This window comes from Nicotiana tomentosiformis, chromosome 3 (assembly GCF_000390325.3).
Source record: "Nicotiana tomentosiformis chromosome 3, ASM39032v3, whole genome shotgun sequence".
Lineage (NCBI taxonomy): Eukaryota > Viridiplantae > Streptophyta > Magnoliopsida > Solanales > Solanaceae > Nicotiana > Nicotiana tomentosiformis.
The window spans coordinates 113,120,915-113,139,338 of NC_090814.1; the positions used below are offsets into that span (position 1 = coordinate 113,120,915).

Here is an 18,424-nt window from a genome sequence, read left to right on the forward strand (position 1 = left end):
GCAATCCAAAGAGTTTGATTGATATATATTTGCAACCTCTAATTGATGAGCTTAAACAGTTGTTGTATGATGGAGTTGAGACATATGATATATCAACTAAGCAAAATTTTAACTTGCGTGCTAACTTAATGTGGACCATTAATGATTTTTCTGCGTATGGTGGATGACTGCCGGAAAGTTAGCATGTCCTTACTGCATGAAAAATGATAAAGCGTTCACTTTAAGACGTTGTTTGATTGTCATCGTCAGTTCTTGCCAGTTGATCATGAGTTCAGAAAGATGAAGAACGCATTCAAAAAGAATACAGTTGAACATGATTTGTCACCTCCAATTTATTCCGGTGAGGAAATTTGGGAGAGAGTTCAGAACTTCACTAAAGTTACCGAGGCCCCACCTTCTAGATTTCCTGGATATGGTGTTACTCATAACTGGACAAAACAGAGCATATTTTGGGAGTTGCCATATTGGAAGGATAATCTTCTTCGGTACAATCTTGATGTCATGCATGTTGAGAAGGAATATTTTGACAATTTGTTCAACACAATGATAGATGATAAGAATAAGACAAAAGATGACCCTAAGGCTAGACTGGACTTACAAGAATATTGCAGGCGACCTGAATTACATTTGCAGTCTGGGAATAATGGTAAGGTGTTCAAGCCCAAGGCCAGCTACACATTCACTTTGGAACAAAGACGATAGATTTGTGAGTGGGTTACAAACCTAAAGATGCCCGAGAGCTATGCATCGAACCTGGGAAAACGTGCCGATATGGTTGAGGGAAAGCTGACTCATATGAAAAGTCATGACTGTCATATATTCATTGAAACCTTAATACCTATTGCATTTTGTGGATTGCCTGAAAATATATGGAAACCCATCACAGAGATAAGTTTGTTCTTCAAAGACTTATGTTCTACCACATTAAGGGAAGAAAACCTATTTCAAATGAATCGGAATATTCTTATAATCAGTAATAAGTTGGAAAGGATTTTTCCATGTGGTTTCTTTGATGTGATGGAACACCTTCCAATTCACCTTGTACACGAGGCACGACTTGGAGGCCCGGTTCAATGCAGGTGGATGTATCCATTCGAGAGGTAATGATCAAATCTTGATTTATTCTTGTAATTTTCTTTAACGTTATCGTCTAATATGACAATGTGCAGGACTATCGGTGTAACAACCCGGCCAGTCATTTTGACTATTGCAATCCCGTTCCCCCATTCACTACTCAAATTGTGAATTACAGTTGTTATTTGGCTTGCCGGGGTAATTGGTTTGGGTTCGGTGAGGTTTTGAAATAATTTGGAGCGCTTAGTTCCAAGGTTTAGAATTTAAGTTGAAAAGGTTGACCGTATGTTAACTTATGTGTAACGACCTCGGAGAAAATTTTGCTAAGGAAATTAAGGTTTGGTGGTACCGAGGTAGATCAATTAGTACAAAGAAAATTTTTGGGTTGAACAATGCACCGATGTGTAAAGGAAAATTTTGTCGGAAAATGGTCATTTCTGCAACCACTATGCAGTCGCAGAATCACTCTGCGGACCGCATAATGGTCGCAAAGTGGATCAGGAGAGGGGCAAGATTTGAGGAAAATCTGCGGTGCACTATGCGACTGCAGACCTGTTTTGCGGTGCATTATAACACCACAGAACAAGTATGCGGACCGCATAATGACCGCAGACCGGGTCAGTAACGCCCAACTTTGGAGGCCAAATTATGCGGCCGGTATGCGGACCGCATACCTGTTATGCGATGGCATAACTGCGTCGGAGCTCCCATTCTTTCTAATTTTTGACCCGACCCAACTTCGATTTATAGCCCTTGAAGCTCATTTTTTAGCCAAAAATCTGGTATTTTAGAGAGAGGTGAGAGCATTTTGGAGAGAGAAAGTGAAGACTTAGTGATTTATCCATCAATTCTTGTTCAAGGTTTGAAGATTTCACAAGGATCTTGCTAGGGCTTCAAAGAGGTAAGAATTTCTTTCCCTAATTCTTCAATTTCGAATTTAGAGTAAAGATGGGTGATTAATAGTATGATTCTTGGGTATAGAGTATCATATATACATACCAATAAGGTTGTGGAAAGATTGTTAAGTTCAAATGGATAAGGATTGAGTTGAAAATGGTAGAAATCTTCATAGACTTTAATTGTATGAAGATTTGAGGGTCGAGTTGGTGTCGGATTTTGGTGAAATTTATATGGTTGGACTCGTGGTTGGATGGGCATTCATATTCTGTAACTTTTGTCAGGTTCCAAGATGTGGGCCCTACGGGCGATTTTTGAGTTAATTTCGGATTTTATTGGAAAAATTAGTATTTCCTTATGGAATTAATTACAATAATTTGTATTGACTGATTCGAATTAATTATGGCTAGATACGAGGCTTTCGGAGGCCAATTCTTGTGGCAAGGGCATAGCGGAATAAATAAGTACACGGGTTGAGGTAAGTAACAATAATAAATCTGGTCCTAAGGGTATGAAACCCCGAATTTTGGTATCATGTGATTATTTTGGAGGTGGCGCACATGCTAGGTGACGGGCGTGTGGGCATGTACCGAGGGGATTGTGACTTGGTCCATCCCGAAAAACTATAAAATTGAATAATTTATTGTTAGCTATAGGATCTCTATGTGTTGAAGAAATTTGACTATAAATCATGTTAGAAATCATGCTTAGGCTATGTTATAGTACTGTTGAGACCCGTAGAGGTCGCGTACTTGTTGAATTATTTGCTAATTTTTGTCTTGTACTCCGTCATGATTTTTTTTGCGTATTATACCTCAGTCTTTCTGGATATTTGTTGATATACTATGTTATCTTTGTTTGGGCTGATCCTTGTGATTCCTGAGAGCCCGAGAGACTTGAGAGGTTGAGGACTGAGTAAGGCCGAGGGCCTGTCGGTGAGGTAAGGATATTATGGCACATGAGTTGTCCGTGCAGGATATTATAGCACGTGAGTTGTCCGTGCAACACGTGAGTTGTCCGTGCAGATTATGGCGCTTGGGCTGTAGGAGCCCCTCCGGAGTCTGTACACACCCCCAGTGAGCGCGGGTACCCATTGAGTGTGAGTGTTGAGGGCTGAGAGCCGAGTGATTAAGCTGTTGTGATGAGCTGAGTGACTGTTGCCTTAGAGGCTGTACTTGCTTTGCATTTGTTGTTGCACTTGGTTTCCATCTTTCATTATTGTGAAATCTCTGAAAGAATTTATATCCGGATTACTTGAAATTGAACTGTATAAATTGATTTGACTTAAACTGCTGGATTTGAAAGCTGTCTATTCTCTGCTGGAACTACTGAAAGTGAACTATGACTGTGTAGCTCGTCATTATCCTCAGTTCCTTAGTTATTATTGTTACTTGCTGAGTTAGTTGTACTCATACTACACCCTACACTTCGTGTGCATATCCAAGTGTTCCTGAATATAACGGGTGTTGATCATTTCGCGCAGTTGATTTTCAGGATATTTTGAGGTAGCTGTCATGTTCCGCAGACCTTGTCTCTCCTTCTATATCTCCTTGTTTACTGTATTTGGTCTCGGACTATTATAGACTGTATTTTTCCAGACTTGTACTCATATTAGATGCTCATGCACTCAGTGACACCAGGTTTTGGGAGTGTTGTATCGGAAACTGCTAGATTTATTTTTGGTATTGTATTAAACGTACGTTTTTAAATTTAAAGGAAATTGTAGGTTATTGATATTATCGGCTTTCCTAGTACTGAGATAGGTGCCATCACGATAGGTTAGGATTTTTGGGTCGTGACAATCGGCAACTGTAAACGATTTGTTAAACAGAGGAATAGGATTGAAGGATCCAGCCTATCTTGCAAAGGAAACTGCCCATTTTTGTTCTTACTACTTTGACAGTCATGTGCCATGTGCTAGAAATAGGCCCAATCAGCACAATGTGGTGATTGAGATTGATCCATTATATCCACCAATGTCTGTATTCAATCAACCAGGCCGAGGTTCTAAAGATCGAACAAAAAGGGGCCTAAGTAGTATGGAGTACAAATCAGCTTCAAATCATGTGTTGCTAAATTGTCCGGAAGTTCAACCCTTTCTTAAGTAAGTGTTGACGTAAGATTAATTTACATAGGCTACTATTTAATTTGGTTGATACAACTAACAAATAATTTTCAGTGCGTCGCTCAGTGACTTCGTGAGTCAATTTGGTCATGGTGCTGTATATTCTACATTTGAGGCATGGTTTAAAGAGTGTGTAATTGCATCTTACATACTTTCTCACATGTGAATATTCATACTTGTAAATATACTTACTCACTTGTGATTTATTTACCCCTACATGTAGGTCAATAATTCAAACAATGGTGTTAATCAATTTTTGAAAGATATATCTTGGGGACCTGCACCTACGATTACGACTATGTCTAAGTATTATGTGAATGGTTACAAATTTCACACTGAGGAATGCTCCAAGTATTAAAAAAGCAATAACAGTGGGGTGTGTGTCAAAGGTGGTGAAGGCAACCAGGATGGGGGAAATGATTATTATGATGTGATCAAAGAGATTCTAGAATTGTCATATTCAGGTTGGCCAAATAAGAAGATCATACTTTTTCGATGCAAGTGGTTTGACCCAACACCTAGAAGAGGTACAAATGTACACTCGCAGTACAACATAATTGAGGTTAATAAAAAGAGGGAGAATGATCGCTATGATCCTTTTATAATTGCAAAAAGAGTTAGGCAAGTGTACTATGCTCCATATCCATTGCGGAGGGATAAGGCTGATTGGTTGGTTGTAATTAAAACAAAGCCTGTTGGTAGGGTGGAAGTTGAGAATGTGCTAGATGTTGCTTACCAAAACAATACCTCAAGTGTTAACCAAATGGTGGATGATTAGTTAGAAAATTACTTGGAGCACCTTCAACGCATATTAGAAGAAGTTGATATGGAGGAAATAACAATCATAGAAAATGAGGATAAAGAATCACCTAATGAAAATGAAATAAAGTGAAGAGGAAGGATTTTCAGACGAGGAAGGATACGTCGACGAAGACGACCAGCATGTTAGTGTTTTCAAGCGCTCTCAACTTATATAGATTTATATTCTCAATTCTAACATTTTCTTTAATTTATGCAAATGGCCGATAGGGGTCGAGGTAGGTCTAGGAAGGATAAAAGGCCTATTGATCATGATGATAGTGCTACACCCACGCTTCCATCCACTCCACACTTACATCCCTCTGCTGCTGATGGCCGGAAGCAATCTTCTAGGCGCAGATCTATTCCACCACATCCATCTACTCATCAAACTACCCACCATTCGCCCGCCCAACAATATTATCACCATTCTTCGCCACATGGCTATACCCCGCTTCCTCCTCATGATCCTACCAGTACTAACATGGGTGCATCGAGTCACCAGTCACAGAGCCATATGGTACGCCCGCCATCTGCTCTGTTTGCTTCATCTCCAGCTGGATTGCATCCATCTAGATTTTAGCGGGCCGGATCACAACAGTGGTCTAGATCGCAGTAGGGGTCTAGATCGATGCAGGGGTGTGGATCGCAGCCATCTTCATCAGGGACTCCGTCTCTCTCTCCACGGAGTTCGTCTCCTAGCATTTCTAGACTTCGTCTTCGGGATAGTAGCACTGAGCCAGATGCCCCCCCCCCTTCTGCGCACTGCGCACACTTCAGATTCATCGGAGGATGATGATCCAGATGATGTGCGTTATGATCATTATCATAGGATCATCATCAGGCCTGAGGGCAATGGGTAAGATTTATTTATTACTTCTTTATTTTTGCTGAATTATAATAGCTACTCTTGTTTATTTAATGTAATTTCTATGTTGCAGGTTCATTCCTAATCATCAGGTTACAAAGATAATCACTGATATTCTTGGCGGGTTGTATAATGCACCCTATCCGACTTGGAGTGACTTTCCAGAGGATCTTGTGCAGCAGATGTTCAACCAATTTAAGGTTTTAATACAATTCTTATCTATTTAAGCATTATATTAATAATATTTTCATCTAACGTTACATACTTTATTTGCAGACTAAGTGTGCCTGGGAGGACCGGTATAACCGTGAAATTTGTAAAAATTGGGAGTACAAATGCCATAAGAGACTCTCTGATTCCTTCAACTCCGCTCGAAAGGTTAAAAAGAAGCCTTCATGGGTTCTACCGGATGTATGGGTGGATCTGCAAAGGTATTGGGCCACCGAGAAATTCGAGAAGCAAAGTGAACTGGGAAAGAAGGCCCGAGCATCTGAGAAGGGTGGCTCCTTGCACTGTCTGGGTTCAAGGAGCATGGGGGATACGAGGAGACAACTGGTAATTCCTTAAAATATTTCGGTCTATTTTTATCGAACTATATTTATATATGTTAATTTCGTTAACACGTTTTATTATATTTGTAGGAAAAAAATATGGGAGGAAGATGAGTCATGATGAGTTCTTCATGGAGACTCACATCCGGAAGAAGAAGGCATCGACAGATCCAACTAGATGGGTCGAGGACCGAGCGGAGACTACACATGTAAGTTTCATAACTACTATAAATGTTTATAATATTATATAGTTAGTAATTTTCTATCTTCTAAATAAAGGGTCGCTACAAGATTAATTTGGAGGAGTACACTCAGAGCTTGCTACCGAATGAGCAAGGCGAGCGACCGCCCATTTTAGACGAAGAAGCGCAGAGGATATGGTTGGATGTTGTCTATGGTCCTAAAAAGGGGATAGCATACGGCCTTCCAGATAAATCATTTCGGCGCTACAGGGCTAGATTGCAAGGTATAGGGACTTCCGCCCAAGGCGAGGCAATTAATAGGTTGACTATATCATCTATGGAACAGAATATCGCAAAGCTGACAGCAGAGCTTGTAGAGACAAAGGCCAGAGAAAAAAAAGAGAGATGAACAATTTGGTACCTTAAAGTTCATCTAGAAAGGAGGGACGAACAATTTAATCTCCTTCAAGGTCAGCTGGCCAATCTTCTTGCTAGTGGTGCTTTCCCCATTCCCCGGTCTCGTGATCCTTCCCCATGTGCCGACGATGAAGGTTCTAGGAGTGAAGATAAAGATGATGCTAGATAAAAAAAACTCATTGAATGGTGTGTATTGCTAAACAAAGTATTGAACTTATCAATATTTAGTTGAGACTAATTTTGAATGATGATTATATTGTTATTTTGTTATTGAACATTTTAGTAGTTGTTGTTATGGTTGTTATTACTTGTTGTGGTTGTTATTAGTTGTTGTTAGATAATGGTTGTTAGTGTTAGTTAATAGTTTTTTTCAGTTAATTATTGTTATTATTGTTGTTGTTAGCATATTCATTGTTGTTGATTAATTATGGTTAAATGGCAGCAATGTAATGCTGCCATTATAGGATGGATATTAGTTGTAATTGGCAGGTGGTGTAGCTCAAAAATAGGCATTTTCTGCCCAGCTTTTACCCAGATTTCCGACCGAATTCGGTCGGAAATTAATTTTTTTTACACAGAAATTCATAATTTCCGACCGAATTCGGTCAAAAATTTCAAATAAATTCTCCAGTTTATGGAAATTTCCGACCGAATTCGGTCGGAAATTATGAATTTATATTTATTTTTAAAATAAATTAATAATTTATTACAATTTACAACTAATTATTTAAATAAATAAAATTATTATTTTTTAAAATTTTCCACCGAATTCAGTCGGAAAATAAAAAAAATTTAAAAAAAACATTAATAGTTTCCGACTGATTTCGGTCGAAAATTTGAAAATTAAAAAAATAAATTAATAGTTTCCGACCGATTTCGGTTGGAAATTTAAAAATTAAAAAAAATATATTTAATTGTTTCTGACCGATTTCGGTCAGAAATTAAAATTTGATAGTCAGTCGACGCTTTGAAATTTTTGACCGAATTCGGTCGGAAATTTCCGACCGATTTTGGTCGGTACACGTTTGCGACCATCGTTTTCCCGACCAATTAAAATCGGTCGGAATTCGGTCGGAAATTGTCAATTTTCGACCGATTTCGGTCGGAAATAGCGGACGGAATTACACTATTTTTTAGTAGTGATAGTGGATATTATGTCATGGCAAATGTCATGAAAATTTGACCCCCACTTAAGAAGAAGCCAAATTAATGGCCATATTACATTTATCAATATTAAATTTCCTCGTTTCTTCTTCATGTCAATTTTCTTGTTTATATCTTTTTCCTTGGCTAGATATTAACATGTTACATTTGACATGAATCGTTGGTAATATGTTGCTGGAGCAACTCTCACAATTACCTATGTGCCTAGTGTTCCATTTCAAATGACACCTTTCACAACAGAAGTTCCAGAAGAGGTCAGCTCTAGTTCATCTTTAACATCATTTGATTTTCTATATATGTTACCAGACCTGATCCCCGTTTAACTACTTGTGTATGCAGAGAGAGGAAGATTTGGATCAAAGGCCAAAACCACAGATATATATATGGAAGAGACGACTTTGAATCTGATACTGATGAAGATGAGAATTTCTATGCTCTCCAACTTGTATGAAAATTTCTTTTACGCTTTTTATTTGTGTGCATCCTTTTACACCCAAATTACAAAATAGTGGAATAGTTATCCCCCTAAAATGACACATGACATGCGCTTGAGGGAATAAAACTAAGTGCTTGAACAGTAAACATTTTTTAAAAAAAACTTATATTTGAAGCCTTATTAGAATGATGACACGCGTGACGCGTCCATCCTTTTCCCTTTTTTTTTCTCTTCATTTTCATTCCTATTTTTCTTTATGTTTCTTTGTTTCCCTTCTCAGAGCTAAAAACGTTTTCCCAACCCCAATAATATTCCGATACTGTTCTGTTTTTTTTAGTTTTATGTTTTGGCAAATTACTAAATTCTCTTTGACTGAACTGAATTGCTGTGGCTTGTGATGCGGTTAAAGTTGCGTCAATCATTAAGTCAAAGTTGAACATGGTTGATGCACGCCTTAGTCCAAAGCTCTCTTCAACATGTTGCCTATCAGCAGATACTGAAATGTTAAACTTTCCTCGCACTTTTATTAACAAGTACATACATGCACAACTATATCCTGGTCTTGCTCCATTCGGGTTACTCAGTTTAGTTAGCATTGTACAATTGACTCATCTGCTCTTACTAAAGAAATTGTATTAGGGGAGGCTTGAATATACTAATAGAACTTTGCGTATTTTGTGAATAGAGATTTGCGCATAGCATCTGAGCATGCTACAAGTTACACCAAATATATACCTTTTCCCTCATCTTATAGACTGGGTGAAGCCTGAAATACATGCGGGGGAGTTTCTTTAGTGATGTTTTGTTTGAAAAAAGCAAGTTTTAGATTTTTGGAAAATCTAGTTTATGGAAATAGTGTGATTGAATTCTTTTTTTGAAAACGATGTCCAAAAATAACTTTGCTTTTAGATTTAAGCATATGTGTATGAGTTGTATCTTTGAAGCATGTCTTCAGTTTCACTTGGAAAAATTACCTTTGATGTTCAATAGATTCGTGCATCATATTGTTGTAAGTCATGTGAATGGAGCTTCCTGCACAAAATTTCTCTGCTAAGTTTAGTGGTTTTCCTATTTTAATCAGAGCATGGTCAATATTTTTTCTGGGAAAAATGTGTGTAACTAATTCTATTTCTGATAATTTACTTATTATAAAACAAATCGTTAACAGTACAATGATGGGTCAATGTGACAATTCGAAAATTATGATGCTGGATTGTGTTTGAGAAAGTCAGAGGGGCAAAGTAATACAGTAAGTGACAAGTGAAAATTAGGAGAGTCTAGCATAATTTGGTAAATACCGAATTACCGTACCGAAATCGAAAATTTTGGTATTTTGGTATTCGATATGGTATTTGGTTTAAGTTTTAAAAAATATTGGTATTAGATATGGGATTTGGTATTTTAAAATAAAATATCGATACCGTACCGAAATATATATTATATTACACAATACACATATTATTAATTATAACATAAATATAAAAATCTAAAATTTTACTTTCCTTTATTCTCTAAGTTCATCAATTAACTCTAATCAAGTAACAAGACATTTCTAATAATCAAATTTATTCTTTTATGTACAGTTTTCTCTCTCTGGGTTGATATTTCCTAGTTTTGGACAAAAATTTTGTCAACAAATATTTTTAGTTTTGTACTTTTGAGTACTTTAATTTAGAATATTACAGTCTATGACTATATGCACTAATTAGTATTCAAACCGAATAAACTGAAGTTACTAAACCGAAACCGAAATGAGAAAAACCGAATCATACCGAATTTAATTAGGTACGGTATTGGTATTGTATTTTAAGAAATTGAATACCGAAAATACCGAACCGAAATATCTAAATACTGTACCGTACCGACCGACGAACACTCCTGAGTCTCCCTCGGAGAAAATATCCAAAATCGTGTTCTGAATTTGAGGGTCTTATTTAAGGTTCTTGACTTGATATAGTGAAACACTATTAATTCATCATTTTTTCTGAAAAATGGTACACATTCATTTTAACATAGTGAAATCCGTTTATATTTAAAGGAAAAAATCAATGAGAACTCCAAAATTGTACTTAAATTTGGTGATTCGTTCAAAATAGTCCCTACTCTCCCTGTACATGCTACAACGTACTAACAATTATATAAGGGGTCGTTTGGTAGGGTGTATAAGAATAGTACTGAATATGGTGTATTAATAATGTTGAGATTATTTATATTGTGATTATTTCTTATCCACTATTTATTTTGTGTATTAAATAACATGCATTGCATATGGGCGTATACATGATTATCTATGTATTAAAAACTATTGTATTACTGACATCATGGTTTACTATGTATTAGTTATACATGTGATAATATCAAATAGGGTGTATAACTTATACATAAGCTGAAAAACACTACAAAACAAGTGATTAATAATACAAAAGCTAATACATATATTATTTTATACTAATACATCTTACCAAATGACCTTTTAACCATATAGTATTTGAAATATATGGATATTCTACCAATTCTCCTAGTTCTAAAGCTAATACCCATTAGTCAACCCAAAGAAGTTAGTATATGCATGTATCTCGTTTTAAAATTTACTACTGAATGTTAATTTAATATTCCCTATTTCTCTTGACGTAAGTGAAAGATTTGAAATTCTTTTTACAAGATTTGAAGAAAACTTCCGCAAACACGGGGTTTATTTTTTAGTTATATTTGAAGGATCAAAGTTATAAATCTTTTTTCATTTTGGAGTCTCCTTCTGCTACTTGTTTTCGGAGCTACTTTTTTAATAGAGCAACCGTTTTATTTACATGATTTAAAATATCGTTGAAGAAAATAGAAACGAAAAATTATCGGCCTCTCTGTTGTTCGTAATCAGCTGATGTTCATCCCTTTCCATTCCCTTCTTTCTCAACTCTCAAAGCTGAAGCTTACTATCTCAAGAACCAAAGAGCTTCACGCTTTCGTAATCAGGACTCATCTCTCACGCGACCCATTTTACGCTACAAGAGTTCTTAGGTTCTATGCTATAAACGACGACATCATCTCAGCTCGCAACCTGTTTGATAAAACTCCCCAACGAAGTATTTACCTCTGGAATTCCTTAATTCGAGCTTATGCTAGCGCCCACAAGTTTACAGATGCATTTTTTTTGTTTAAGGACATGCTTTATTCCGAAATAAAGCCTGATAACTTCACTTTTGCATGCGTTGTTCGAGCCAGCTCTGAAAATTTTGATGTGCACAGCTTGAGAGTTTTACATGGAGCGATTTTTCTCTCTGGGTTGCACTGGGACTTCATATGTAGTAGCCAACTGGTAAGTGCTTATTCAAGATTAGGCTGTATAGCTGATGCAAGCAAGGTGTTTTCTGGAATAACTGATCCTGATTTGGTCTTATGGAATTCGATGATATCAGGTTATGGGTGTCTTGGAGAGTTGGAGAAGGGGCTAGAATTGTTTAGTAGAATGCAGAAAATGGGGTTGAGGCCTGATGAGTACACAATGGTTGGCTTGATTAAGGCTATATATGATCCTAGTGTGCTGGAAATAGGTGAATCAATCCATGCATTTTGTCTAAAACTTGGTGTAGAGTCAAATTCTCATATAACCAGTCTCCTTGTTAGTATGTATTCTAGATGTAAATGTATGGGTTTAGCTTTTAGAGTTTTTGAGTGTCGTGTAGAACCTGATTTAGTTACATGGTCTGCGATAATAAGCGGTACTTCGCTGTGTGGGAATAGTGTCAAGGCCTTGGATTTCTTCAGAGAAATGAATATGAAAGGTAGGAAGGCTGATCCACCGCTGATAGCCACTGTACTGACTGCTTGTTCTCAATTGGCAACTGTGCAGCCAGGCAGTGAGATACATGGATATGCTTTTCGACATGGATATCACATGGAGGTTATGGTCTCCTCTGCACTAGTTGACATGTACTCAAAATGTGGATTCTTGGAATTGGGATATCAAGTTTATAAGACTATGACTTTCAAGAATATTGTTTCAATCAATTCAATTATTTCAAGTCTTGGTTTATATGGACTTGCATCTCAGGCCTTTCAGATATTTGAGAAGGCACTGGTGGAAGGGCACAAACCAGATGAAGCTACTTTTTCCGCACTATTATGTGCATGTTGCCATGCTGGTCTTGTCAATGATGGTCGAAAATATTTCAGAAGAATGAAAGATCAATTTGGCATCCCAGCTAACACCGAACATTATATTTACATGGTAAAGCTTCTTGGAATGGAAGGACAATTGAGAGAAGCTTATGAACTAATTGTCCAGTCTCTGCAAGAACCAGTTGACTCTGGCATTTGGGGGGCACTATTGTCATGCTGTGATGCTCATAGAAATTATGAGTTGGCAGATATTGTAGCTTCTCATCTTTTTGGTAATAAGCTAGAAAATAGTCGTTACAAAATTATGCTTGCAAATATGTATGCCAGTGATGGGAGGTGGGATTTGGTAAATAAGTTGAGAGTTGATCTAGAATCGAAAGAGTTGAAACATCCGGGAAAAAGCTGGATTACTAGCACAAAACCATTTCCGTGAAAGGAATTCTTGAGGTGTCTTTGCTACATATTTCATGAGTTCACTTTGTTGAATTTAGGATCAGAAGCTATGACGAAGGTAGGATCAATCTAACTTTCTCATCACGAAAGGAAATTCTATCGTGTAATTCCAAAACAAATGTCAAAAGAAGATGAGTTTGACCCATTACTTAAATGATTTTAACAAGTTATGGAAGGTTCATCTCCTCACTTCTGTTACTTCCAAGTTTTACCATGAATTATCTTTGGCTACAAACAGTTGTGATCATGTTAAACACATGTTTCAAACAGATGGTTAAGACATGATAAATGAAACGTATATACAGCTAAAACACACAAGGAGCTGCTAACAATCTTTGTTGCCCTGTACTATATTGATCAGGTACGTATTGCTCCTTGGTGAATGGATGACAAAGAGCTTTTCTTCTTTTGGTTCTGTTCTATGATCGTCAAACTGGTGGCCACTTTGATTAGCTTATGTATGGTTAGAAATGGTATTCATTTCATCATGTAAAATTTACACAAACTAATCTGTGAAATTCTCGTCAGGGACACAGAAAGTCTAATGGGTAGAATGCAGAACTGGAATGTTTAGGTAAAATAGAGGGAACCAGAACTCTTTTCTTTCGTTCTTTGTTTTCTTTTGGGAGCCTGGTAACCTCTCTCCATAATATGGCATTTCCATGGGTAACTCGTACAGGCTGTCGATAATGTCTCACTAAATCATGATCATTTGGAGTGTAGATTAAATTTTAGCTTCTGTAATCTGAAGGAAGTTTTCCATCTTAGTATGCGTTTAAGAGAATAATCATCTTGCTAATAGCCCGACAAGTGTAATGCACCATGAAGATGACTCTATTGAGCACGTTTTATATTGCTGTAGATAATCAAATTTTAAAGAAGTATGCGCGTATCTGTTGATATTGACATCTTTTAGATCATTAATGCAAGTCATCCAAAAATGTCTCTTACATGGTGCAGGAAGTACATTGCCTGCAGGCTGTCGTTCTCCTGGCCTCAGGTATCATGTGTTTTACAGTCCCCTATCAAAGGTAGCAAAGTTGTGTTTGCAAGCTTCAAAGACTCCGAATGATGGGCAGGGTGTTATTTGTAAATGTGATATGATAAATTGTGGCAGCTTCTGAATTTTCTAGAGGACAAAGGGCATGTTAAGGAGTGACATTTAAGTTAAGAACATGACGTGGAATAGCTAGGAATAGAAATGTCAGGGATCGTATTCAGGATTAGTTTCTCATCACTCTTCTTCCTATTAGATTCTATCAATTATATCATCAACTTACCTCAATCTGAAACTAGCTGCTCCCACTAGATTCTATTGCTATAAAAGTTGAACAATATATGCATGCATAAATAGTTTCGACGAGTCTTTTGGTGTGAGTTTAATGCCATTCCATTCTCAAATGCAATCATTCATATCTTTTGTTGCACAATTTCTTGTCTTTCCTCTGGCTGTGAGTTAAATCTTGCTAAACTTTATTTATAATAGTTGAACGTTTTTGGAAAATTCTTAAGACGGAAGTACTAAACATGCATTTTCCTTCAATGTGGTATACTTACTAAAGGAGTCCAAGTATGTTAGTATACTATATGGGCGCAAACTTCTGATATAGTTCGGTAGGCTGTCATTTTATTATGACCAGCTGCTCAGTCCGTACTACCTTAGATGTCATTTTAGGTTTCTTACTGATTGGTATTAGAATATTGCAGAAACAAAAATTCATATGAGGTTTCTGGACTCTACTAAAATGAAAACACTTGTGAATGTGTTAAAAACTGATACAAAGCAGGTCTCTCAGATTCTATTCTCCCAGTGCCACTGACACTTACTGATCAACTTTTTTAGTTGCAACATTAAGATGCTTTTCGTCTGTTTTATGGGAGAGCCTTGATAATTTAAGCAATCCTGGATCACAAATTCAGGTACCTGAAAAATTTGCTACTTCAAGTGAAAAGGCATCACAGGTTGGAAACAGCTCTCTTCCATAAAACAGGATATTTGGTGGCTTCTATTTGTTCAGTTGTTATTTGTGTGTATCAAAGTTGTTGCTTTTCAAGGACCCAAAATTATCTATATGAGATTATGGCAACTCAAAGCATCAAAGCAAAAGCTAATACTTGATATTGTAATTATTCTGCTGCAGAGCTGGTACCTATGTTGTGTGTTATGAGATTTACAGTGAGATCCTCTTTAAGTTGTAATAGTCACTTCCTTGAACCCTGGAAGGCACTACTCATGCATTGTACTGTGGAAGGACCTCTGATGACCATCGTCAGCAAGAACGAGTGAATAAGAATTATCAAGATGCATACATTTAGTATTTAATTATAGATCTTTGAGGTCAGATTAGAAGTGTTAATGCTACAGAAGTATGGGATGGCCCAAGGAAAATGGCCTATTTCAACAAATTGTGTAAAGTTGAAAATTTATTTCTGTCACTCAGTCTGCTCTTATTACTTCTGTAACTACTTAGCTAAATGGTTATAGTTGCTAAGTTACCCTTTTAACTGCTTTGTTTTCGTGTCAACTTCTGAAGTACACAAGTAGTTCTTCTTTTAAGGGTGAGATGATTATCTTATACTTCAATCACTGTAAATGACATTTCTTTGAAATGATCCTCTATTGGGAGAATTAATTCTTTCGTTAAGTACCGTCTTAACTAAATCTACCAAGGATAGATTCTTCTGTTGTGCCATAACCTAAACGTTCTCTTGCTGTTGGAAAGAGTTTGCTGATGTGGGAGGAAACTTGGCATTGCATAAAACGTATGTATGCAAGAATCTGATTTCGATTGTGGAATATTTGTCACTCCTCTGATGTAGCTCCATATAGATGCATTAATTTGTCAATATGCTTGTGATACATTGATATCATAAAACCAAAGCTTTCTCACATTTACTATCGAGCTTGTTGATATAGTTGTTCTTCATGTTTAGTTTCTAAGGCAATAGGAACAGTGTGTCTCAAATTAAATGGTTAGGCTGAAATCAGGTCACTAGTTTAACTATCACTAGGGACATTTGTGGATTTTCCTCAATGTCATATTCGTTTTTATTTCCATTTTCTGAAAGTTAATGTTTAATGTCATTAATTTCTAATTTGTTCATTATGAAATTGAATGATGAACCAAAATAGTCTGGAAAGGTTTGCATGATTGTTGAGAACAGTAATATTCTTTTTTCTCTAGAGTTGAGAACTCTCGGTGCTAGAGTCTTGACATCCTATATCCTTGAAAGTAAGCTTGAGGCTCTTAGGCTAGAGAGACTATGCAGGTGTGTTTTTATAACTCAGTTTAGGAGTTGGTAAGTGGTAACCTAGGAGGCTTTGTGAAAGTCCATGAAAAAGGAAATGATCAGCTGGAGAGCCTAGTTCATAGACCATGTATCTATTGAAGAGTCCAAAACTCATTTGTGGTTCTTTTGGACAAGTGTGACAGAAATGTGTGTTTAAAAAAAAGAGTGACCTTTCTATATATAGCGCTCTTTTAAAGTGCGATATACTTTAATGGAGTTTTGGCCGTTAAAGTATAGCGCTCTTTAAAAGAGCGCTATATATATATATATATATATATATATATATATATATATATATATATATATATATATATATATATAACGCCACTGTAAACCGCGCTATACAGGGCTGATAAGACAGCTATGCATAGCGCGGTATATAACCGCTCTATATATGTATAGCGCAGTTATATACCGCGCTATACATAGATAAATAAATGCTCCCCCTCCTTCTTCCCCATATTCGAACCAAACCACCACCACCAACCCCCCCCCCCTCCCACAAAATTTCCTTCTAAAAAGATTGCAGTGGACCCCACCCGGCACACAAAAAGATAAGATTATGGGTCCCACATCCTAGCAAAGTCTTCTATTGTTGTGGTTTCCTCGTTTCGGGCTCAAATTTTCAATTCATCGACTTTCCGAAAAACATAAATCAAGGTATTCCGATTTAGTTTATGTCGAAACTTGTATAATAATGCATATTAGTTGTTTTCAATGTGTTTCCATGTTGTTTTGTATTTTTTTTTTGCGATTAAACTAGTATGTTATTTTTATTCGGACTAAGATATTAGTGTTCTAAAACAATATGTAAAATTTGAGAAATCATAGGTATATACTCTGTCCAATATCGAGCCTGAAACCCATATGTATATACTCTGTCCAATTAAATATGATAAAAATTAATTATTTAATTTACAAAACAAACATACAAAATTATGAAAATATTAAAATTGACACACATATGAATTCAGGATAGCTTGGTAATACTGGGCCTCAAATATCGAGCATGGAACCCATAGGTATATACTCTGTCCAATTAAATAGTGTATAATTATTTAATATACAGATCAAACATACAATTAATGTTATTTAATTTACAGTAAACGACATGGAAGTGCCGCCTATGCATCCCGGACCTGTCTCCGATGAGCTATTAGTGTTATAGGGCGATCATAGGTCCGCCTACGTATGGGAGGGAGAGTTACTGGCCCAGACTCTCCACGCTAGGAGAGTGGACGACACGTGGGATTTTATGAAGGACAGAGATCTCCATCCCCGTGTAGTCCAACGCCTGTAGGATACGGGCTTCTACAGGATTTTGGAGATCGGGCGGCTGTAGCTCGACTGGTCTTTGATCACGGCCCTGATAGAGCGGTGGCGACCGGAGACGCACATTTTCCACCTACCTATGGGTGATGCCACCATTACGCTGCAGGACGTGGAGATTTTATATGGGATGTATGTTAATGGACTGCCCGTTGCACTGCCTTAGGCCATGAGAGAGATGACGCGTGGGCAGTATTTGGACATGCTGCAGCAGCTCACTGGTTTTAGGTCACAGGATGAGACTGCACACTCAGGGTCCAGTCGCATGAGTTTGACAGCTATTCGACAGCATTTGGAGATATTGCACCCCGACATCACCGGCGAGAAAGATGATCTGCATATTCACCTGTATACGAGGTTGCTGCTCCTTCTGTTTGGGGGGTTCTTGTTCCCGAACACTTCGGGGAACCTAGTCAGCTTGCGATTTCTTCATCATCTTCAACTGCTAGATGATTTACCCCAGTACAACTGGGGGGCTGCTGTTCTCGCCTACTTGTACAGGCATCGATGTTGGACGAGCATGGGCACCCAGCATGACGTATGTGGATTTTTGCCGCTTCTACAGGTGACAACATATTCGAATACTCTGTTCATTCCTTCCAATTCTATATAGTCAAAAATTATCTTAAACTTTACGTCAACTTTGTATGTTAGGTTTGGGCCTGGAAGCGGTTTCTGCAGTTGCAGCCACCTCTACCACCATTACCTCCGGATGTACCACCT

The 18,424-nt window shown here is 37.3% G+C and overlaps 2 protein-coding genes and 1 long non-coding RNA gene across 7 annotated transcripts; all 3 read left to right on the plus strand.

The window, feature by feature from the left end:
* Positions 1-3,829: 3,829 nt before the first annotated feature.
* LOC138908803 (uncharacterized) lies at positions 3,830-4,832 on the plus strand. The gene is made up of 3 exons (XR_011415213.1): positions 3,830-4,075; positions 4,163-4,229; positions 4,320-4,832. It is a non-coding gene; the product is annotated as an uncharacterized lncRNA (long non-coding RNA).
* A 282-nt stretch (positions 4,833-5,114) lies between these two features.
* Positions 5,115-6,863, plus strand: LOC138908349 (uncharacterized). The gene is made up of 6 exons (XM_070199010.1): positions 5,115-5,370; positions 5,471-5,753; positions 5,836-5,962; positions 6,039-6,317; positions 6,404-6,522; positions 6,593-6,863. The coding sequence occupies exons 1-5, from the start codon at positions 5,115-5,117 to the stop codon at positions 6,425-6,427; spliced, it is 969 nt and encodes a 322-aa protein (XP_070055111.1). The 3' UTR covers positions 6,428-6,522; positions 6,593-6,863.
* Positions 6,864-11,062: 4,199 nt separating this feature from the next.
* Positions 11,063-15,586, plus strand: LOC104100207 (putative pentatricopeptide repeat-containing protein At1g64310). Of its 5 annotated transcripts, XM_018772115.3 has the most exons (3): positions 11,063-13,539; positions 13,610-13,655; positions 14,042-15,586. In XM_018772115.3, the coding sequence occupies exon 1, from the start codon at positions 11,391-11,393 to the stop codon at positions 13,059-13,061; it is 1,671 nt and encodes a 556-aa protein (XP_018627631.1). In that variant the 5' UTR covers positions 11,063-11,390; the 3' UTR covers positions 13,062-13,539; positions 13,610-13,655; positions 14,042-15,586. The 5 variants fall into 5 exon arrangements, with proteins under 5 accessions (XP_018627631.1, XP_018627628.1, XP_018627629.1 ...); XM_018772112.3 differs by having other exon boundaries at positions 11,063-13,655; XM_018772113.3 differs by having other exon boundaries at positions 13,610-15,586.
* The last annotated feature ends 2,838 nt before the right edge of the window (positions 15,587-18,424 follow it).

What these genes read in the sequence shown, in the direction of transcription:
- LOC138908349 (XM_070199010.1), top strand. Translation starts at nt 5,115, where the DNA reads ATGGCCGATAGGGGTCGAGGTAGGTCTAGGAAGGATAAAAGGCCTATT. An exon ending in TCCTCCTCATGATCCTACCA is followed by an intron (nt 5,371 to 5,470) that starts GTACTAACATGG and finishes GCATCCATCTAG; the next exon opens with ATTTTAGCGGGCCGGATCAC. An exon ending in AGATGTTCAACCAATTTAAG is followed by an intron (nt 5,963 to 6,038) that starts GTTTTAATACAA and finishes CTTTATTTGCAG; the next exon opens with ACTAAGTGTGCCTGGGAGGA.
- LOC104100207 (XM_018772112.3), top strand. Translation starts at nt 11,391, where the DNA reads ATGTTCATCCCTTTCCATTCCCTTCTTTCTCAACTCTCAAAGCTGAAG.